The sequence below is a fragment of the Melozone crissalis genome, unplaced genomic scaffold (genome assembly GCF_028551555.1).
Source record: "Melozone crissalis strain CALT ecotype California unplaced genomic scaffold, PUWL_Pcris_2 ptg000034l_1, whole genome shotgun sequence".
Lineage (NCBI taxonomy): Eukaryota > Metazoa > Chordata > Aves > Passeriformes > Passerellidae > Melozone > Melozone crissalis.
The window spans coordinates 12,745,128-12,768,823 of NW_026535812.1; the positions used below are offsets into that span (position 1 = coordinate 12,745,128).

The 23,696-nt window shown below is 41.3% G+C and overlaps 1 protein-coding gene across 1 annotated transcript; it reads right to left on the reverse strand.

The window, feature by feature from the left end:
• Positions 1–12,250: 12,250 nt before the first annotated feature.
• On the reverse strand, positions 12,251–23,276 carry LOC128940955 (phospholipid scramblase family member 5-like). The gene is made up of 8 exons (XM_054282783.1): positions 23,190–23,276; positions 20,470–20,621; positions 16,399–16,441; positions 15,364–15,584; positions 14,260–14,421; positions 13,458–13,619; positions 12,487–12,569; positions 12,251–12,412 (listed from the first exon to the last, which is right to left on the reverse strand). Exons 1-7 carry the CDS (start codon positions 23,200–23,202, stop codon positions 12,531–12,533), a joined length of 792 nt encoding a protein of 263 aa, XP_054138758.1. The 5' UTR covers positions 23,203–23,276; the 3' UTR covers positions 12,251–12,412; positions 12,487–12,530.
• Positions 23,277–23,696: the final 420 nt, after the last annotated feature.

The window sequence follows — 23,696 nt, forward strand, 5'->3', positions numbered from 1 at the left end:
ACAGAAGAATCTAATCTAAAGCTGACTAGCATTTTCCCACACATCTGCACTGAGTCCACTAAGAGGATTAATAGCAGGCACCAAGAAATTGGTTTTAAACATCTCTTAAGAAATAGGTATAGAATTATTTTGACATGGTTGGAAAATTATAAATACATGGAAGCTTTTGATACTACCCTTCTTTCTTACAGGAACATAGCATAGTCATATTTATCTTGGTTCAGACTTATACACTGAAATTCAAATTGTATTGCCCAAGCAAACATGAGTTTTTGACACAGAGATGAACAACATTTCTTAGATGAGAATATCATTGTCCTACCAGAGAAAACAAAGATAGCAGCATATCTCTTGCTTTCACAAGTCTATAAGTAGGGAAAAAACTTATTCACCTGTAGTGGCAGAAAAATGATGCCATGATTCACAAAATCCAAAGTAATTTATCAGTCTTTCCCACATCAAATAATGTCTTTTCTTATCTAGCTAGGATCATTGATGTAACTGACAGTCAGTGCTTTTCTCTTAGATCAGGGGGTGGAAATGTTCAGTACCTTTTAATTTTGTCCAGTGTGCAGATTTAATCAGCAGGGAAATGCCTAAAACATTAAGAAAGAAAGTTGGAATTGTTTCAGGAGAAATGAGAAAATGACCATGCTCCTAGTAATTTAGTCTTTTAGGTTTAAGCATGTTCACCTGAAAAGAAACATTCTTTGTAAATTCTTGACCCTGATTTCTAGGATTACTATGTTGCTTATGGTCTGGATATTTCTACTGCTTTAAGTTCTGATGCTCCTGATGTTGGGTCCTCATCTGGTCCTGTGGTGCCCTGTGCCAGAAGTGGGACCAGTTCCTGTACCCATTTCTCCTGCAGAGGTCTCCAGCAACCTGGAGTTGGGATGATGGAAGCAGCTCTCATCTCTCTGGCTAACATCCCCTCACCAGCTTCTTTTCCCTCAGTGCTCAGGCAGGACATCTCTGTGAGGGGACACAGGAGGAAGTTCATTTCACTCAGGGCTGTACATGAGAGCAAACAGCCTTAGTGCAGCTCAAACGCTGTCTCACCTCATTTAACCTCAGGCATGGCATTGTTTGCACTGCTGAAGGAAATAAAAGTGGTTACCAAGGGGTTTGCCTGCCGTGCCTGTGGACACAACCCCAACAAAAGGCTCCCTTCTCCAGTGTTTATAATCTGGAAAGCAAACCTGGAACAGCAACAGGCATGGGAGATGAAGAGGAAGATAAGATGAGAGTAGTTGTTGTCTTTATAGAAAAGACATAGGATGTGAGGTTTGAGGCACAAACTTGAGGGGGCTACCAGGAAACAAAATTAAAAGAAAAAGCAAAAGAAAATTAAGGAATAGAGGAGAAAGAAAGGGAACAAAGGAAAAGAAGATTCCTCTCAGTGGCAGGCCAGGAAAAGCTCCTGAGCTGCACTGGCTGGAGCTCCAGCCATGGGGTGCAAATTTCTTTTTTCTGCTGTTTGCCATCCTTCACTTGTGCACATTTTGGGAAAACTTTTAACTGTAACAATGATAATTCCTTTATCTTTAGCTTACAGTGCTTAGGCTGCACTCGTGTGTGCAAGTGGTTATCTTCCCCTTAGAAACTGGGCCTCAGCAATGCTGCTGGAAGGTGATTTAAACACGCAGAAGAACTGGCAGGAACATTTAGCATGTCTGTATGAATTTGGGGAGATGAAATGAGTCTGAATCATTTACACAGGTTTAAACTCTGTTCTCTAGCTGTGGTGTGGGGGTTAGGCAGAGAGATCCCCCTCATGCCCCGTGCTGAAAATAAAAGTGATTTCACTTTCTGATGCTGAAATTACAGCGTTAGTTTTATTCCCAAATTTGATGACAAAGTGACAATGACCTGATACAATTTTCACAATATTTAGAACTTGCTTGGAAAATTTAGATTTTAAAAGACTGCCTCCAAATAACTATTCACATTTAAGGAATCTTCTCCAGAACCAGTAAGTTATTTTCCTTTTTTCCATTTATACTATATTTTACATCCAAAGTAGTAGTGGTTCTGAAAGCAGGTAGGCAAATAATGCAATGTTCTAATAGGCAAAATCGACATTTTAACACTGCATGATGAATCTAGCATGAGCACACCACCAGTGTGACAGACAGGGTGTACATGCAGTAAAAGGCAGTTTAAATCCAAGCATTTAAAAAAAGTACATAAATTGCTATTCTTGGTATTAGTGTCACTATTACTTTCAGTATTTCTTTGATGTGGAACTGGGGAAACGGATTCCACCCTGCTAACACTTGATAGGCATCTGACATCCCCTGAATCTCAGTGTAGCTCTCCTTTTGTCTTGGTAGTTAATAAAATATGCATTCATGAAGCCAGAAGAAGCAGCTAACACATCATCTCTGTATTAAAGATTTGCAATTGAGAAATTGCAAACAGGCCTGTTCACTTACTTGACTACATTTAACAATGTCAAGTCAGTCATCAAGCCTGCAGTCTAACAAATGAAGGCTAGGTTTTCCTTTGAGAGTGAAACTGGGTGAAAATGGGTTTAGTATTGTAATGTTTTAGTTAATTCAACATCCAGATAACATCAGTGGACAGTTATGACTTCCGAACCACATAAAGTAGCATCCCTTATATTTTTATGTATCCTGGGGAGCAGCATGTCCCCCTGTGCTGTCACTAACAATTGTAATGATCCCTCACAGAGGAAAAGCAATTCCCGCAGAGCTGTCAGCCTCACCATCAGCCCTTCCTCAAGATATCCAGCACAAGGGGAAAAGAACAACTGAACAACAATGGAAGCAATACCACACACTTGGTTTTGCTACTGAATGTTTTTGTGCCACAGCAATTTCCTTCTCAGCCTGAGAAGGGAGCTAAATAAAGTTTTACTGCTGCCAGTCATGCAAGGTTTTGAATGTCAGCACTGCAGATGAACCACCATAAGCTGCTTTGCAGATGGAAAATGGGATATTGGGAGGAAAAGAGCAACTCAACATAAAGAAATAGGCCATTACAGTTTACAGCATTTAGGATTAACTGTGGTACCAGCAGTTTAAAATGCAGCTTGTGTAAATCCTGTTTTCTGCTAAAGGGATATTGCTACTGCAAACAGGTACTTACAGGGAACACTCTCCTAGGCATGATTTTGTTCCTGAAAAGTATAAATAATACCAGCCTAATTAATGAAATACACCAAAAAACCAAATCAGGACAATCCCATCCTGGGCAGACATCCAGCTCTGTACGTCAAAGCTGGCACTTTGAACTCCCAGGCTGCTCAGTTATCTTTGTGGTTTTGGGGCAGAAGGTAAGCCAAGTTCTTTCATTTAAGCACTGATGCAGGCGAAACTGAATCATACAGCAGCAGTGAGATGTCAGTGGTCCTTGAACTCTCCCTCCCTCCCTCCAATGCCTTTTCTCACAAGCACATACCACGTGTGGGTGGGATTCACTGGCCAAACTGCTCCAGGGCAAACATTCCTGCACCACTGTTACTGGAATCATATAAAGCAGCTATGGCAGGACACCACAGCCTTGAGCTGGCACTCCCCTTTGAAAATGAACATAAAACAAGGAAGCCTGTAAGCAGCAGCCCCCTGCCATGGTGCACAGGGTACCTCTGGCTCCAGGGCAGGAGTCCCCCTGCTCCCTTTGCCCATCCTGCTCACCAGTCACACCTCTCTGAGCACAGCAAAGAATGCAATGCAGCACTCAGCCCAAGCACTTTTATCAACAAGAGGACAAAGAGAGAGAGCAATGCTGATACACAGAACCAGGCTGAGGGGAGGATGTTTTTAAAACCAGTGAAGTCCAAGTTAATGTGTTTCATAGCAGACTCATCTGATAGAAACGTACTGGGACCTTGAGGCTTCTGTTAATTAAGAAGATAATTAAAAAGTTGTAAATGTAGGACCACTAGATCTGTAAGAGTTTATGAGGTGAATTTACAACTCAATTAAGAATGAAAATTGAGGAAGCCCAGCACTAGGCACTGCTTCTTACACAGACAGCTGGGGGATTTCAGAGAGAGGAGAAAAGGTAGGAAAAGGAAAATGGAAAATATTTACATCAGATGTAAATCCTGTTCAATATTAAGACTTAGTCACCCATGTCAGGTACTGTAAACTCTTTCCTCACACTGATTCCCTGGGATGTGGAATAATCACACATGAAGAAATTGCTCATTAAGGCAGTGAGCCCCATGCTCAGGCCAGAGCCACTTCCCAGAAATCCTGAGCACAACTTTCAGGAGGTTCACATTTAGTCCTATTATTTCCTAAATCAAGTTTGCCAGATTTGTTACTCCGAGCCCAGAAGGTTTTTCTCCCTGGTTGCTGTATCATGCAGTATTATAAATTGTTTTTGCCATCCAATCTCTGATTCAATTCTTTAGTGTAATTGAGCTGCTGGTTGTTAGTGATCAGGTTGTTACAGACGCCCTCTTCTCTCTTCTCCTCTCCCTTTAACCATGTCCCTGCTGGCAGGGCAGCAGCAGCAGCACATCCACACTGCCTGTGCTGATGGAGGGAGCCCTGGCCAGGCTGGTGCCTCCCTCCCAGCTGTGCCAGCTGTGCTGTGTGCTGCCAGAGGGGACACACCTGCAGCCAGCCCTGCCCAGCTGCTCCTGCACTGCTGCAGGACCCAGAGTCCCCCCCATTCTGAGAGGTCCCCCTGGTTCTGAGAAGCCCCACACCCTGCAGCTCCTGCCAGCTGGATGGGATAAGGGGGCCTACAAAGTCTGTGCAGGCAGCCTCTGTGGGTTTCTGGAGCCAGTATGTTCCTGAAGCAGGTTTTCAAAATTGAAGTAAAAGTCTTTTTCACACTGGTACTTACAATTATTGCACATGGTTCTCTTTCAGTGATCTTTCCCAGAATTTCAGAGCATGTGATTTCTGCCCAATTAGATCTATATTACCATTAATCAGCGTTCTCTATGGCTTTACAAGAAATGTTTTACAGCACTTCTAGTTATTCTTTCTGAACTATTAATATAAAATACTTGCTGTTAGAGCTGTCTACAGTTGCATGGGACTCATCTGACAGAAGGCCTTATGACCTGATTCAAACCCTAACATTTGTTTTATCAGGCTTTCATCAAAACCCTGTGGTTTTAATGCTTCACTGAGGTGCTGGAACTCTAAACCCTACTACATCAACCATGACTGCAGTTAAGATGATATATTTGCTTTATAAATTAGACACTGAACAAAGCTATTTAAAAAATTTACTTTCTGGGACATCATGGGAAAAGAGAGGAATGTGAAACTTTTTTTTTTTACTGCCTCTGCAATGATTTAGCTGCTTCAGGAGTGGCTTCTATTTCAGTTTATTATAATGGTTTTAGACTAAAAAGTTCACCAAGAAAGCTACTACATATTTGTAGTAATAAATACATATAGTGCTCAGCACATCAATGCTCCATGAGGCATTTTGCATCTCTGCAGATTTTCTTAAGCATTTTTTCTCTGTTAATCATGTCTTATCAGTTACATTCCTAAGTACAAGATAAAAGAACATCATAGCTTGAACAGATCAGCAATACAGTAAAGAATTATGACTACACCAAGCAGGATCACCAAGCTTACTTTTAGCAGAGATCCATAACTCTTTTCCACTGAGAATGTATTTGTAAAGACCGTATTAGACTTCGCTTTTGATTGAAAACATTCATTTACTCTTAGAAATATCTTATTCTCCTTGTGTCCTCCCACACTCCCTGCTAATTTTTGTTCCTATAGTCTTTCCTTAGCTCATATTACCCTGATTTTGCAGGGATTTGTTTCCATCAGATTTCTCCTCCTCCCAAGCTCCACAACAATTTACCCTTCCCATCTGACAGGGCCGAGGGTCTTACCCAGGGTGGTGACAGCTCAGCTAAAACCTCACATTCAATGGAACCAGTCAAACACAGTCCTGGCAGGAGAGAACTACAAAAGACCACGAGAGTCAAGATAAACCATTTTATGGAGCTGTTTCAAATGAGTGTATTAGTTGGGCCATGCATCTATCGTTTTTATGCCCCAGCCATAAAATCACATGTCTTTATGACAACAGCAGGTTGTATGGAAGTCCAAAGCATAAACTTATTGGAGGAGCGAAGTTCATCTGTTGATAAAACACAAATCCTGAACAGAACACCTGGTCCCACTGGCTCCAATCACTGCAGCTGAAAGCAAACAGTTTCACCTTACAGAAGTTTTTGTGGATCACGTGCATGTGCTTTATTTAGGTGCCACACCTGCTGGCACAGATGATCTTGGCATATCAATTGCTGCTTCTGTGCCCTTACTGAACAAAGTATTTGCCAATGACACACCTGCCTGTTTGCACAAGGGCTTCTCTCCACTGCCCTGCCTAGATTTAATGTCTCTTGTCCTTATTTGATTGCTCTGAAACTTCCACATCCTCTCCTCCCTCACTATTTGCCATTATTGAGCAGAACAGGAGAAAATGCACCCATTAACCTTTTTCCTCAGCAGCAAGGACAGGGCCACCACACACCTCGTGCTTGTAACAGTGCAAGAACTGGCTTGGTATCACAATGATGAATACTGAATGAGTATCCACAGCAGACAAAAGACATTTCATGACCAATCTTACAGATCAGCAAAAGGAAAAAAAAACTTCTTTGATCTTCTATTAGGCTCAATTAGGAAAGGGAAGTGATCAAACTGTGGGTCTGCAAACTTTGCAAGAGCAATATCCACCATGTCATGGAGGGTGAAATACACTGTACACCCTAATTCTTGGTGGTATTTCACTCTTCTGTGGGTTTTTATTTCATTTTTTTTCAGGCCCTTGAGAGTCTGAAAGCGATAAAACCAGAGATAAAACTCTTCCTAATAGGGAACCATTTAATTAATTTATTTACCAAATTGTTCATTTAAGTAATGACCCACTTGTCCTGGCTTCTGCTAAACTTGTTTTTATCTCAACTGTTGCATTTTCAGAGCATTGAAGTGATGCGGCTCTGATATGGTAGACTTACTTAAGTGAAAACATTTCAGAATCAAAGATTTAAAACTGTCTAAACTCTAAGGAGTTCCTTGGTTTAAATACTAGTATTTTTTAAAGTACTTGGAATTTCAAACCATAACATTTGTAAATTAGTCTTATTTTAAAGGGTTCCAATCACAGTGTTTGGCAACCCAGTCCTGGGCAATGCCAAAGGCTGAAGAATGCACCCCTTGTGGGTCTTTAGCCAGGTGTTCTGAGCCTTAATCTACAATTGTTTGGAACTAGAGATAGGAAAGAAGATTAAATAAATTCTACAATGATTTGGTTTGCAATGGGCTTAAAGCTCATCTTGTTCCAATCCCCTGCCATGGGCAAGGTCACCTTCCACTACCCCAGGTTGCTCAGAGCCTCATCCAGCCTGGTGTTGGACACTGCCACAGATGGGGCAGCCACAGCTGCTCTGGGCTACCTGTGACAGAGCCTTACCATCCTCACAATAAAGAATTTCTTCCTTGTATCTAATGTAAACCTGCTCTTTTTCCATTTAAAACCATCCGCTCTTGTCTTGTCACTACACGCCATTGTCAAAAGTCCCTCTCCAACTTTCATATAGCAACTTTAGGTACTGAAAGGTGCTGTAGGGTCTCACTGGGCCCTTCTCTTCTGCAGATTGAACAGCCCCAGCTCTCTCAGCTTGTCATGGAAATTCCTCTGGATTATTAATTATTAACAAATCGTTTTTAAAAATCTTTTCTTACTCCTATCCTATACACTCAGCACGCTATCCTATACATAATAGCCAAAATATCCCCCCTGGATTTACAGAGTAAATAGGACTTTTTAAAATAAAACAGTATTTTGACACTTTGGGTTCTTCAGGGAGCCCAGAAGAAATATTAAAAAAATGCTCAAACCTTTCTCTTGAATTCTAGAAAAGTGTGAAATATACAAGGTATTTCTAGTAGTGATCCTTGTTCTGATGCCAGGCTGCATTTCTTTTCTCAGTTCTCATTGGTATAAATGGACATTATTGTGACAGCTGCTTAAAAGACACATGGATAGAAAACTAATACAGTCATTATGTCCAAAATTTACCCAAGGTCTGCAAACAATCCATAGATGACTAAGAAAATACTTTTGATGCAATACTGGACCTTGACACATGCACTGTGATATTTCCTTTAGGGCCTTGGGCAACGTGGTCTAGTGAAAAGTGTCCCTGCCCATGGCAGGGAGGTGGAACTCGGTGACCTTTAAGGTTTCTTCCACTCCAAACCATTCTGTGATTCTATGATCTGGAGGGGGCAGAAAGAGAAAATGCCCATGGTCATTTCTAGACAGAAACAGGTGTTCCTCACAGAGCACTGTCTGTAACAGAAGCCTGCAGGATGTTTCGTGGTTTGGTTGTTGCTGTGTATGGGGTTTTTTAATACAAAACACCAGAAGTGTAAATAAAGCACTTACCTAATGTGACTGGAAGAGAGAAAAACAGGTCCTTCAAATGAGTATCTTAAAGTGGAAAAGCACATCAAGTTAGCGAGTCCTGATGAAATGACTTGCAGGTAATTTTTCCTTCAATACTCACCTTGAGTTGAATTAAACTAGGATTCATGATTCTAACACAGAACATACCATTCTAATTTAAAATAAACCAATACAATAACTGAGGGTCAGAAGGAGGAAATGTCTTTTGGTTTTTTTTTTTGTTTTTTTTCCCCAAAACAGCTTCATTTAGACAACTGTATTAGAAAATGTGCATTTTGGATCATTTCCACGTTTGTCTAATCCAGCAAATAACCAAATTGACACAAAAATATTTTTTTAATACAGGCAGCAAAGTCTATGAGGAGAAGTACTTTTGCATGCACCAAATTATCAGACAGCCAAAGGATCTCAGAACTTACAGAGACTCTGCGTCTTCACACTCTGACAGGAAGTGCCTGATCTTCCCACAGGCAAACCAACTTCTCCTCACGCGCTGGTGCCACCTGGGTTTGTGGCACTACAGGGATTTCCCCCACTCTGCCTCAGCACACAGGAACAGACCATCATGACATGATCTTTTCCCATAGAAACCTTCCACTTTTCTAGGTACAGCACCACACAGCACTCTCCTTTACACATGGCACTTCTGTTTCTGCAGATGGGGAGCGTCCTGGGGCTGGGGCTTCTCCCCTGCCCACCTGCAGAAGCTGGAGAGATGCTCCAGGTGCAAAAAACTAGGCTGAGTACTGACCAAAGGAGCTCACTTTGTGGTAGACTGTATTCTGCCCATGCCCTGATCAGATCTCATAAAATAACAGTTCAGCTATAAATGCAGGCAGTAAAGATAATCCAGTATTGTGTGGCAAAGGTTTAATAGCAGATAGAGAAGATAAAATCATTCAGTTAAGAGCACAATTTAATTAGAGGTTAAAGGTATGTTGAACTTCCATCAGCATCCTCTGTGAAAAAAGGATGATGTGTGAAAAGCTAAACACTGTCATAATGAGCTGTTGCTGCCATCTATTGAGCACAAGGAGTGTGAACTACACAGATTTACAGTTTGGCTACTGATCAGAAATATTTGCTTTGCTGGATGAAGTAAAATTTCTGTTTCTTTAGAGCAATCACGTTTCTTTCTAGATGATATCCAGGACATGATTTTGCTTTAGAAAAACTTTGTGACCCTTTGGGAGATTCTGGATTCTCCTTTGGGACCCACTCCTAGCCTGTGGGGGAACTGTGAAAAGTGAGCATATGTAGCTCCAATAACATGAAACACATTGCTATTAACAAGAAAAAGTTATAATTTAGAGATGCAGGTTGTTAAGATCTTAAAACACATTAGCTCTTCTTTAGCAACATCATGCAGAATCCATGCTGAGGATGGATCCCTGCCCTGTGTGACAGCTGTGGTTTAGAGGAGTGATCTCCCAGCTGGAAAAGCACTGGCAATGGCACTGAATTTCCACCAGGATGCTGAAGGGTGGCACAGAGGGCAAGCAGCCTGCTGAGGGAGTTCTAAGCACCAAGAGCTGTCCCAGCCCCACTGCTTGTTTTATCCAGGGGATGAGCCTGTTCTTGTATGGCCCAGAAGCTGCCCCTGAGTGTAAACAGAGGCATTCAAACATATTCATACACATACACATTAAAAAAATGTGTATGTGTATGAATAAAAAACCTTTGTATTAACACAAAAAATAGCAAAACCTTTGTATTAACACAAAAAATAGCAACGAAGTCACTGTTATCCCATGTTATCATCTGGTTGGAATTAATTGAAAATTATATGCACATATTGCTTACCTACAAGGTATATATATGGACACAACCAAATCCAGCCCTGTGGGTAAATAAAACCTTATTTTGTGTAGGCTTCAATGAGGCTGGACACATTTGCTTAGAGACATCATTGGCTTGTTAAAGGCCACAAGAGGACTGGAAATTGCAGGGGAAAAGTGGAAGATAGGTGGGGATGCTGCTCAGCTTAAGGCAGTGAATTCAATCGAGTGCTCAGCCACACACAGCTCAGTAACAGTGAATGAGAGTCAGGATTATGGCTACAATAGCAGTGACTTCTGTCTAACATGGCAAAGGGATTTAAAGAGAAAAAAAATAATCTGGTTCTTTTTCTCAGTCTACAGTCAGGCATGTGGGAGCTGCATTTGAGAGAACAACACCAGTGTGAGAACAGCAAAAAGCATCCTGTATTCCTCTGCAAATCCTGCATTCCTCGGCAAATCCTGCATTCCTCTGCAAATTCCGGGATTTCCACACGAGGGAGCTTCTGGCCCAGGAAGCTCGCAGGGCGCTTCCTCCGGGGAAAGGTGGCAGCAGAGGTTCCCTGTGAGCTCCCAATTCCTGCAGCCTGATTGCACTACTACGAGCCACAGCGAGAGCCAGCAGTGAAATGGTTAACAGATAATGATGATTGTCAGAGCTTGTTAACCACAATTATTTTCAAGACATATGTAAATCTGTATAAATACCTAAGTGTGGTATATAATCTAAAACATACTGTTTAAATCTATAAGCATTCCTGAGATAATTTCACTATGGGAACGTTAGTTGCAACTTCCTGACTTCACTGTGTTTGAATTCATATCCATGAACATTAATTTAAAATTAGTCTAAATATTTGTTGAGAAGTAATCACCTGATAAATTTAGCTCTTTTTCATTTTTATGAATTATTCATTATCTCCTCTCTTTCCGTTGATGTGTTGGTTGTTTTCAAGAATTGAATTACTGGTTGACACTAAAAAAAAAAAAAAAATTAAAAAAATTCCAGCATTTCTAGTGATTTGTAAAATGTTCCCCTTAGAAACTTGACTGGTGACTATGAAAGCAATTGGGTTTGCCACCAACATTTTATGGTACTGGTTTGCTTCTTGAAGGGAGTTTTTCAGAGGCATAAGCAAGTTCATACAGCAAATAATTTGCAACAACAGCAAAAAAATCTGTTTATGTCTTGCATATATACCATTCCTACAAAGGAAGCTTGTATTAGCAAAAGTTGGTGGAACTGTTTGGGAACACTGATGAGGTGTGGCTGCAGGAATGAACAACCATGTGAAACTGCTGAGCTGTGAAAAGCTCCTTCTGCCCAGTCATCACAGAAAATACCTGAGCTTGCCAAAGGAAAAGAATAATTCTATTCCAGGATGGCCTCAGGCAAGTCTGAATGAGAAATTTCCAGCCACCAGATATCACAAAGAGGAACAAACCTTTTCAGGAAAGCCTTGAGCAGATGGCAGCAAGAATCCTTAACCCTGGCTGGTACAAAGGGAGGGGATTTGTGAGCCTCTAGCACACAGAGGACCATCACCCAAACCTCATCTATGGCCTGCCTTCAGTGCAAATAGCGGAAGACCAGATTTTCAGAATAGAGCTTATGTTCCCAAGTCTAGGGCTGGAAGTCCAATTTCTGGCTGCCACTCATTAAAACAATCTTTGTCACAAAATTAATTTAGTAGCAAACAAAACTTCCATTCTTCCAACTCACTGAAACAGGTAACATCTTCAACTTCCCATCGGGAATGTCTTTATATTTGTTACCTTCAAATCAGTCTGCTACTATTAATTAAATAACAAATCAGAAAATTACTTCTAAAATTATAAAAAAGCAAAACCCCCAGAACACACCCTCATGTGGTTAGAAACTGGTACCAGCAGTTGCAAAACATCAAAGGCTTCTCTAAACTTAGGCTTTCATCAGTGATGCTGCAAGCCTTCATCTAATCTTTCATGATTCCCCATGCAGGAACATCAAAAGAGAAAGAAGAGAATAGCACTGTTCCAAAGCAACAGTGCTCTGTGTGAAAAGTATGTGTTTAGCTATTACACATAAAAAATATAAGTGGGAAATTATTATTTACATGAGACATATTTTAATAAACATCATCATTAGCTCCCTGTCTTTTCCTATAAGGAAGAAGGATTTTTCCAGTTCAAAATCATGTCCAAAGCTCAAGCGATTTCTGGAAGAAAATGAAAAAGAATTAGAAATGTATAAGCCTTCAAAGCAAGAAGATCAATTTATGTTCATTTTTACCTACTGAAACAGATTCTGCATATTTCATTGTTTCTGTCATCTTGTTATAATCCATCCAAAGAGTTTTCAAAGAACATTAAGTCCTACAAATAAACAAACTATGCATTAGACATGGAAGGCACAAAAATGCAAAAATTACTATCAAAAGTCTTACTTGCAGGCTTTTGTTACATAAAGTATTTATATTAGTCAATCACTTTTTATCACTGCCACTGAGAAACAGTTTTGGAGGGGGGGAATCTGAAAATCTTAACTGTCATTTCTATCCTACTAAAAGCAAAATTTCTGAATTGTTGTTGGAATTTTAAAGCAAACACTTTTCAGTGAATAATTTTAGTATTATAATTTTGGTTTGCAGTCTCTGATGTAAGTATCAGAGATTATTTTGAAACTATTTCATTTTAATACAAATATGTTGGCAAAAGAGCTACACAGCAAATATCAATTTCTAATTCTAGAAAACATGCATCTTAACTTCATATTTACCCCTAGCACTGAGTATTCTCCTTGTCATTAGTTCTTATGGTTATCTTCACAAAATAATTTTGTAGGAATTTTCCTGTGACCTGAAGGTCTTACATACAACACTCAACAGAAATGTTGAATTGCTTTGAAATTACCATTAGAAACAACATAATCTTTTTTTGGTTCATACACTTGTTCAAACACAATAAGGGGTTTGGGAGAGTTTGGTATGTTTGAAACGTATGCTAAGATTTGATTCTTCTGTACAAAATATTAAACTGCATGTGTAATACTATTTAAACAGTTTAATAAACAAAAATTTAAGAACATTAAAAAAAAAAAAAAGCTGACATAAAATTTAAAATGTTTTAGTTAATTTATCTTTTAGGCACTGGATTTGGTTTTCCAACGCATTTGCATTTTTGTAGTTCTCGGCTGACAGCAAGGGCCCCTCTGGCCCTGGTCTGCACATCTCTATAGGTCTGCCTGTCCACCTGCACACTTACAATGAGGAAACAAGCACCAATCATGACTGCCTTGATCCTCACATCGAGATCCACAGGGACCTGGATCCCAAAGTTGGCGGTGTTGGTGAAGACGTTGTTGACAAATCCAGACCAATACTTGGAAATTTTGCCGATCGTTGTCATCTCATTGAGAGTTTTTACCTGCACAAAGGAAAAACAGGAACAGACATAAATGTAAACAAATCAAGTGCACACTGATGACATCTCCACAGAATTAATGACTGTGGCCTGACATGCTGAGTATGCTATAGTTGTCAGCTTCTCCTTTTATTGTTATTGCTGCGATGTTCTATTAGTGTCAAATTTCTCTTTACGAGTGGCACGCAAGAAAGGGTCTCAAGTTTGGAAACATCAGCATCTTTAGAGAGGACAAAAAGTGGGAGAAAGCAATCTTGAAAGTTTATGCCAGTTTTGCCTTTCTTTCACAGAGTTCTGGCGTTTTTTCCTCTCTCCTGTTTTCTACATTCTCCTAGGCCCACTGCTGTGGACCACTGTCCTCTCAGGGTCAGGCATGTTCTCAATTATGCAACAATTTGCATGTTTCTTACAGTACACTGAAATTTCAGAGTATACTCACTGGAGTCTTCTAATTTAGCTAATGAGTTAGTAAGCTGATAAACCCAAAAATTCCTTTATGATTCTTAACTAAAGCAAAGCACTTTGTTCACATCAGAAAACTCTATTCAGGGTTTCTTCAAGTCTCTCCCATTCTTCCTCTCACCTGAGAAATTTATTCAAAGTAGTAAAACTTTTAAATTGTTGACACTTGTACAAAACATACCTCGAAATCAACATCATCAAAACAGCCACAGGTTGCACATGGGCCAATTATTTTTAGCACATCTTCTTTGCTTTCATTCTGTATAGTGAACTTTGGCAGAAAAGGATCCCAGTTCTGTACAACATACCCAGCTACTGTACCTGGTGGGGACTGAACTTCTAACTAGCAAACAAAGAAAACAACAAAAAATGGTTTTAGCTGATTTTATATTAATGTATTTTTCTGTGATAGCGTATTGTTAATAAAATGACAAGATAAATACCTACTGAATGTAGTAACATATCATTTTACCAAACATGGAACTGGATATTGCAGAACGGTCTGACGGTGTTGTTAAATACATTGGACAATATGAAACTCAAAAGCTGCACCAGAAACCAACATCTTACATACAATAAAAGACTTTATAAAAGCTATAAACTGTGAAAAAAAATTATTGTATTCAGGCAGTATCTTACAAGCTTATTTTAAGTAGCTGTACTACCAAAGGACCTTTTCTTTAAAACTCCTGACAAGGATAAGTGCTAAGAAGGTAAGTGGATGAGCTAACCTGTAAAACATTTTCATAACACAAGCAAGATGTCTGAATAACGGAGAGTCAAAAAATACAGAGGAAAAACCTGATGCTCTACGGGATCCACATTTTTCACTCCAAGCAGCTTACTTCCATGTTCTGCCATTTCCCAGAAATATATGGCCCTGAAGAAACAGATCTTCAGGGGCTCAGCCTCCTCAGAGATCTGCTTCCAACTCCCACCCCCGACCCCAGTGGGCTTCACAGAATTTCCATCCTCCACCCTCGTGGAGTTCAGTGGGTGATCTCTGCCTGTGTCAGTGCAAGAAGCATCTTGGGGTGTCACTGACTGGAGAGACCACCAGACACCAAAGCTTTGTGTGGGGTGTCAGCAAAGCCTGGTCCCACGGAAGGGAGGAGGCACAGCCAGGTCCCATGGAAGGGAGGATGGAGGATGGGAGGGAACAGAACTCGTTCATCAAGAGTTGTGTCCACCCAAAGGGGGCTGTGAATTCCTGACTTGCTCCCGGCCACCCTGGAGGAGCTGCCCAGCGAGATGCTGGGACAGAGGGCGTTGGGGATGCCCTCACCTCCTGCAGGAAGCAGGGGAAGCAGCAGCTGGTGCACCGGAGGGGCCGGATGACGCGGATCACCTCGCGGCCCGCGTTGTCGGCAATGCTGATGGTGAAGGCCCGGAGGGGCGAGCACAGCTTGCGGTCAAAGCAGCCGTTCTCTTCCACTGCAAAGTAAACCCTCTGGCCCAGGGGGTTCTTTATCTCGTATTTGCTGGAGGTCTCTGTGCCAAGGATGGCTAATAAAGCAAAACAAGTAGAATGTTAACATAATAAAATCTTTGTTATTACTTCAGTATAATGTTAGTGTGTATATATGTGAGCATTTATTCTAGTAGTCTATGACAAAGATTTTTTTCAAAACTGTTTTGAAGTAGCAACACAAAGAAAATATACAGAAATAACAGTGCCAGGTCTGTATTTTGAAGGAATTAATTCGGAAGTTGATTTGCTGTACACTAAAGTACATATCGCAACAGAGAATTCAGATCTTGAGGTTTTGGTCTAGGCTTTTTCTGGCATTATCATCTGTGAAAGGTAACATCCTGAGACCCCACCTCAGTGACAAAGCTTTCACCCAGCACGTTGTTTGAGAATCAGGCCAAAACCATTCTGAATGGGAGAAATACATTCTACAGTATTTTACTGGTAGTAAAATTTTACTTGTTCATTACTTGAAATTCTGAAAAACTAAATAATTATAAAATCTTTTGCTTAATTTTATGTTTTCTGACCTTTGTTTCTCATGGTATGTTAATAATTGTTAGATAAATTTTTCCATTGAAAGATGGCTAAGCTTTAATAACACTGAGAGGGAGGTGTCTGAGGGACTGATTTTAGGACTGTTGTAGAGACTACTCACTCCTCAGTGGTTTGCTGCAGAACAGGCAAACAACAAAGTGAGCCTTCCCCACCCTGTCAGTGCATAACAGCCTGACACAGGGCAGCAGGAGGGTTCACAGTGACTTCAGTGAACTGGGGGCAAGACTTGGATGGCTTCTGGGGACACCCACGTACCAGCACTGTTAAAGGGTGACAAGGATTGCACCATACCTTCCAGAAGGTCCACTTGCTGATGAATAATTATCTGGTCCAGCTGCTTAAAAAAAAAATTAAACAAGATGGTGGGTCTTGGATAGGTCTGGAGCTGCCAGTGGTCCTGTTTGCTCATCTCCCTGTGATTAAGATCTCTTTCCTTACAGAGCTGCACAGGTTGGGTGCCTGAAGGATATCTCCAGTCACACTTTGGACTTCACTATGAAATTATGGCTGAGGAATGTGACATTAGGTGCTGTGGCCATGTAATTCATCCACACACTTGAACAAAAATAATCTTCACAGGGGGAATGAGGCAGACAACAGCAACAGGAAGCAGAATCCACTCTTGGTCCTGTGTTTCTCCTTGTCAGAGGGGAAGCTCCTCACCCCAAACCCAAGGCTGGTGCTGGGCACCATGGCAGTGCAGGAGTGAATGAGCCTGGGCTCAAGCTCAGCATATGCAGTGGCCACATCCCAAAGGACCTTGCTGGAGCAGCCCAGCAGGGCAGGCAGGGGATGCCAACGACGGCACAAACCAGCTTTAGCGCTCTTATCTCAGGAACACGAGCCCTGCACCCTGAATCTGGCAAATGGTCATGCCAGAGTACCAGAATGAGCAAAACAACAATAAAACACTTAGCTGACTAAAAATGTCTTTTACAAATACTTTTGTAACCATGAGCTGTTTACAAATGCAGGAAAAAAACTGCTTGCCATCACACCTAGCTTTGCTGTGCTTATCATCCCTCCAACATTATTCTTTCTTGGAGAAGAGCTGCTAGCACTATAAAACCAGCAAGACTTGATTCTGGTCTACCTTTCAGTTTTATGTGACTTTTTATGCCTGTTTTATGTGACAGTTTTAGGCTTTACCAATCTCTTTTCAGTAATTTTTCTGTAAATTCCTGATGAAGGAATGCTTGGCACAGGGTTTTGCTGTTACTCACAGCTGCAGACACAAAGCACACAGCGACCTGAGACCAGCATGGCACAGCTCTCTAGAGCCTGGATATTTTAAATTTGATAAATCTTGCCTGGTACATATTCAAACTGTTGCAGAGATTTGTCACTTCTAGTCAGCTCCTGCAGCTAGTTCAGGCTGCAAAGAGAAGCTGGTAAAAGGAGGAACCTCTTTATCCCTTTCATTAATCTCGGAAATGTGCATGCCAGTAATTGAAATAATAAAAAATATTTAGACATAAAAATATTCTCCCAAGAATCTTTGCTGTTTGTTGTTTGGGTCTCATGAGAGAGCTCTTGGAGCTCATGGGAAGGGCTCTGCTGATGGAAAGAGAATAAAAAAGTTAAAGATTGTAGAGCTATTTTAATATTTTAGTATTTATTTTAACATGGATTTCTTTTTCCCATGTAGACTTTCACAGGGGAAAGAAAATTAATGACCCTGAATTGTTAAAAGCTTTGAGTGATTTTGGTCGATTGGTTTACTGTGCACAATGTATAAACAATGTTGAGACAACACAGCAGTACCACTTGTTATCCTTGTTCGGCCTTTCACTGGTTTCTGCAGGGCAGTTATTCTGATGCATTTTTATTGGGGCACTTGTGGATTGAGGGAATTCTGCACTTGCATTTGAAAGCACTCAAAGCCCTTTGGCTTAACAAGGGTCTGGTCCCCTTCAGCTCAGGTATGTTAAAATTCCTTATACACAGCTAATTCTCAGTATTCATTTTCCTGCCTCCATTTTCAGTATTCAGTTCTGTGGACATCAAATTTACATCTGATCAGTCTAACCAAGTCTAAATAAAGAAGCTTTCTACAAAAGTAGTTAAACCTGAGTGGTGGCACAACATGCAGTTGAAATACTCAGAAAATTCTTCTCCAAGGTTTCACCTGTCTATTCCTGCTGTGAGAAAAAGTTCATTTGATTTTTGTCATGGTCACTGAACTACTCTCTGAGCTATGGCTGTAATCTGGAAGACAGTAATGAACTTTAGGTAACTTTTTTCTGTAGGAAGTTATTAAATAGCGATAGACTTAGAAAGCTGATGTGTTTGCTGAGGCAGAAGCAGTGTTTTGCCCTTCTCTGGTGCATCTCAAACAGCTGATCAGAATGATTCCTTCACCTGAACTCACTGCAGGATGTGGATCTGCAGAGTGAAATGCTGTTGGCTGGCCTCTACCTACAGGACACACATTTTCCTTTCCTCTCATCCCATCCTTGGGTTGCTATTTAGAACAAGATTGTAAGGATCTCTCTGAGACTGACTAAATTTGGACTTTTGTATCAGAGATATCATGGTCTTATTGAGAAATACATTCAGCTTTCTCAAATCTATCCAGTTATCCTGCCCAATCCTGCTGAAGAATGTAATTCCTATTTGTTATTCTGTATTTATGCACAACCACACTCTATATAATCTTTCTTCTAGTAACGAAATTCTATAAATTAAATATGTCTCTTTCCCACAGTTTGTTTACTCTCCTAGGCACTCAGTATGGTTCCCTCACCAATACTGTTGTTTTTATTCTACAGATAAAACAGATGGAGTCTTGTTTTAAAGGAGGTTCTCTGTTCCCTGTGCACTTCCAGTAGCACCTCTCTGTGCCTGTTTCCAAGAGTTTGGACTCTCTTTTCCCCAGTGCTCACAGCACCAGAAGGACATCCAGTCTTTTAGAAATCTTCCCAGTAGCATAAATAATTTCCAAGTTCTGCTAGAAACATCTTCATTCAAGCATTTAATTCTGTGAAAATCTCTTAGTCCATGAGGATAAATCCAAAGGGATTACCCCTGCAGCTGTGAATCCCACTCGCATTCTGCAGGCAGCCCTCTCCCTGCTGGTGGGACCTCCTTTGTGCTCCATCCATCCTGAAGGAGCCCCTTTCACTCAGGGCCAGGATGGCTCCAGCATCACACACCAAAAGGTTCTGCAGCACATGGGAACTCGAGCTGTGGGAACATGCCAGCCAGCAGCACTGCACACACGCTTCCCACTTTTCAGACTGCAGAGAAAACTGAGAATCCTTAGCAAGGGCTGCAGCACAGGCCAAGAACAGGCATGAATGAGGTCTTCAGTTCCAGCTGTAGCTCTGAGAGTGACCTGCTCTTTTGTCTTGATATCAGATGCAAAGTTTCTATGAAATGAAGTGATGGTATTTGATTGCCTGCACTGTCTGGGTAAATCTGAGGTGTAATTCGTGTTCATACAGGAGCCTGAATATGTAACCTGCCAAGCACTGACTAGCACAATCACTTTTAGACTAAAAGTGTACCTTCCACGGTCTATGAGCAAATGCTTATGTAATTGGCAACACACATCATTTTGTGCTCAGGCATCTTGAAATGAAACTCATCACTCCACATGAAAGACTGCTTCTGAAGAGTTTCCCCATTTCATTAGCTATCTAGGTGACTTAGCTCCAAATATAAAATACATTCAATTTCTGCTTCTATACAAAACTAGCAGAAATGTGTGCCTAAAATACACATCTAGAGTGAAGTAAACATTCCCCAGCATCACCAAAATGCAAACACAGCAGAGGTGTAACAGAATCATGATCTGACTGTGCTGGGGGCCTGATTCTGTCCCTGCCAATGCCAGGCAGGCATGTGACACCTTACTTAACCTGACTCTGTCCCTGCCAATGCCAGGCAGGCATGTGACACCTTACTCAGCACACAAGAGTGGAGCAGAGCTGCAGACCATCAGTGCTCTGAGCTCCAGGAGCTGAGAGATTTCCCAGCGCAAAAGGGACAGCCACATGTTTAGCAGTAAGATACAGAAGACTTAAGCATTCATTTTTCTTCCCCACCTATGATCTACTTCTCTGCCTCCATTTTCAAGCATTTTCCTCTCCCGGGCATTAGCATTATCTTCCTCACACAGAGTTAATGCAAGTTTGTAGCCACTCAGACTTATGTTCATCTAATATCTATAAAATTATTGGCAAGATTCTTTCTCCTATGTTCCTTATCTCACAGTAATACCAAACAACAAAAAAGCCTCTCCATCTCAACCTACCCTGCCCCCCAAGAGGAAAAACCCAAACAACCTCAACCTCCAGGGTTATCAAAGCAACATAAAAGCAAAACATAACAATTCTAACAGTCAGAAAGATTCAGGACCTGGTTCAGGTACTCCAGACCAGGTGGCAAATTTTGAGCGTGTGATGCTTGCTTCCAGAGACTTGTTGGTTCAACAGGCGTATTCTGCTGAGGAGTGTCAGAAGAACCAGGGAGGTAATCCTTAAAGATTAGTCTGGATTGTCCCTGAGATTCTGCAGAAAAGAAAAAAAAGAGAAAAAACCCAGAAATATCAGGACCAAGGAGCAGCTAGGAGCTTCTTGGATCAAAGTTGGAACAATAACGTCGTTCTGCATGTGATTGTATCAGTACTTCAGGCCAGGACCCGAAAGGAATCTCCTGATTGTCCCACACATCAAGCACTAATTATAAAGCGGCCTTGGGATATGCAAAGGGGAATGACTGCAAACAGGAATCACTGCAGATGAAGTTCAATCAGGAGATGTGGTCCTGGAGGGCACCTGATCTGCTCTGGCAGCTGGTGAGCACAGAGCCTGTGTGGCAAGGCTGGAGCTGGCCTGGACTCACACTCAGGGTGGCCAAAACCCCTCAGCCCTGCTCCCTGTGAGCTGCCCTGTGGGCCCTGAGCTGCCGAGGGCTGGGTCCCAGCACGATGCTTTCCAGCATCCTGAGGGCACCCATAATTTCTCTTAATTAGAGATAACCTTCCCAGGGATCTCAGATTCCCCAAGCTGGATATTACAACCCTGATATCAAAGTCTACACAGCCCCTTATAGTGTATTATTCATTATTATCTTAATGAATGGATCAGATATCATTATGCTGTGTTTTCTGGTTTGCTACCACAAGAAGTCCTTTAGGGCACAGTGACGGTGACCTTGGCCAGGAATGTGAAGGTAATGAGAGCATTTACTGCCACAGGCACCTGTAACTCCACTCTGCTCCACAGGCACCATCTCCCACAGCACAGGGACCACCTTAACCACTGGACTGCCAAAAAATTCCTGCTAGTTTTTCCAGGTACATTGTTCCTTGGCCTTGTTCTGCAGGAACAAGGAGGAGCAAACTGAAGCTCTCCCCATCCAAATGGCAAAGCCTTGTATTGAGCTGAGCCCCTGTGATTTGGCAGGAAAGCAGTCCCCAAACTGATCATTTTTATCACATGTGTGACAATACTTAGACACAATGGGGTTCAGAAGGAATTTTGGCTTTAAGTCTGAATCTCTTTTTTGCTATTGTGGGGTTTAAATGAGATCTTTTAGTATTATTTGAACTCACTGTGAAAGATTCATCATTCAATCATATTTTGATCTTAATTTGTCTTTGCAGCCACTGCTTTCTTTCAAAGTCTGAGACCACAGGAAGAAGTAACCCCTTTGAATTTGTTGCTAGCTTTTAAAAATGTATAACTGGGTAATAAATATTTTATATCCTCTTCTGCATCGCTTTACCTCACAGGGTTCTGTTACTGCCGTAACTCTTGTTGTTACATGAAATGCCACGAAGTAGCCCAGTGTTAGTGTTATTCTTGAATAATAAAGAGGGAAAAAAGACAACAAATTGCAGTTCTACCTGTCAAATTTTAAGCTATACAAAAAACAAACAGTAAATACATTAAATATTAATGACAATTTGAGATAGTCTGACACTTTGTCTATTTTTGTGTATGATTCCCATTTCATTACTAGCATGGAGAACCTTAAAAGTTACCATATGATACAGTGAGTATTCTGTACAAACATAATTTGTGGAGTTGTATATTCCTGAAAGAGATGAATTGTCAGTTTCTTCATACTAAAAACCATATTCCACACCATTACTATTTAACCATTTCTCCTAACTGATATACAGGAAAAATATGCAAAACCACATTTCTCTTACATGGCTAAAGCTAAACAAAATTTAAAACAAAAAACTCTATATTGCAAGAGTAAAACAATGCTGCAAAACCTGCCTGCTCCTGTGTACTTTTTAGTGTTCTAATGCAGAATGTCTTGAGTGTTTTGAGGGCAAGAAAGAGGGATAAACATGTGGCAAACATGATAAACATGTGGCAAACATGGTGAGACATTGCTGAAACTCCCTGGGCCAACACGTGCCTCTGCACATGCCTACAGAATGACCTCCATGGAGTTGCACTCAAGAGAAAAAAAGATTTGTATCCTTCTGCTCAGATGAAGCATTTGCAAACCTGGAGAAAATTAATTGTGAAGGCTGCTTAGATCAAATGCTGCACGTTTGCCCGTAGCTCTGAGTAATCAATGGCTACTGCTGAAGTCAGTACATGACAGACACACCCAGAGAGGAGTAATCTGATTAAATTCAGTTATTCTTGAGTTATTATTCTTCATATGGCGGGTTATCAGATCTCTGGCCAGTTCTGAATGTGAAAAGCATTTGCTGATATGGTATTTTCAAAGTGAAATAGGGAAGAAGTGTGCAAAAATAGTGGCACCCTTGGCTCAGTACCCACCCTTACCAGGCATTCTGTAGTGACAGGTTTAAACACCAAGACTGACAGATTTAAGCACCAAGATACCCACACTCAATTTTCTGACTGAATGCAGAGGCTAACATTTTATAATGTATTTTATTTAAATAACATCCTACTATAGATTTTAGTCTCCTTAGGAGCCTCTCGAATGCTGGATGCTGAAAAATTAAAGGAAGACAAAACAACTGTGCTTTGACTGATGTGGTTTTATCCTGAAATTTCATCAGACTTCGGATTGCTGGAAAGGCACAAGCCTGTAGTTCTCTGTAAACACGATCTAAAAATACAGACTACAGATGCACTTACCTTGAGAGGCCATGAAGCTTCCTGAGTTACTTCTTCAAAGGAAGCCGGGTTAAAAGAAAAGGCTTTTCTTGCAGCAGCAAATAAAGCAGGGCTCACAGCATGCCCGGGACTTCAGAGGGTGTCTGTGTCCCGGCTATCGGCGGCGGGAGCGGCACCGAGCGCGGCGCGGCCGCGGGGGGAGCGCCGGACCCTGCGCCCATCCCAGCTGGGGAGAGAGGGAAAGGAGCTCACAGCTGCACTGTGCCCACTGCCTCAATGAGCACCTTGGAACTATAATCCTGCTTTATAACGTCTGTGGTTATTCTGGGAATATAATGATTCTATGCTTTTAGCTCAGTGTTTGTGTCTCCACTTCTTCAGGCTGTCCGGTAAAGACAGAGGAGCCAATGAAGCTGTGGATAGCTCACCCCTAAAAGTGCTTAAAGCCAGTCTGGATGGAGCTCTGAGCCCCCTGGTCCAGGGAAAGCTGTACCTGTCCAAGTCAGGGCATTTGGAACTAGATCATCT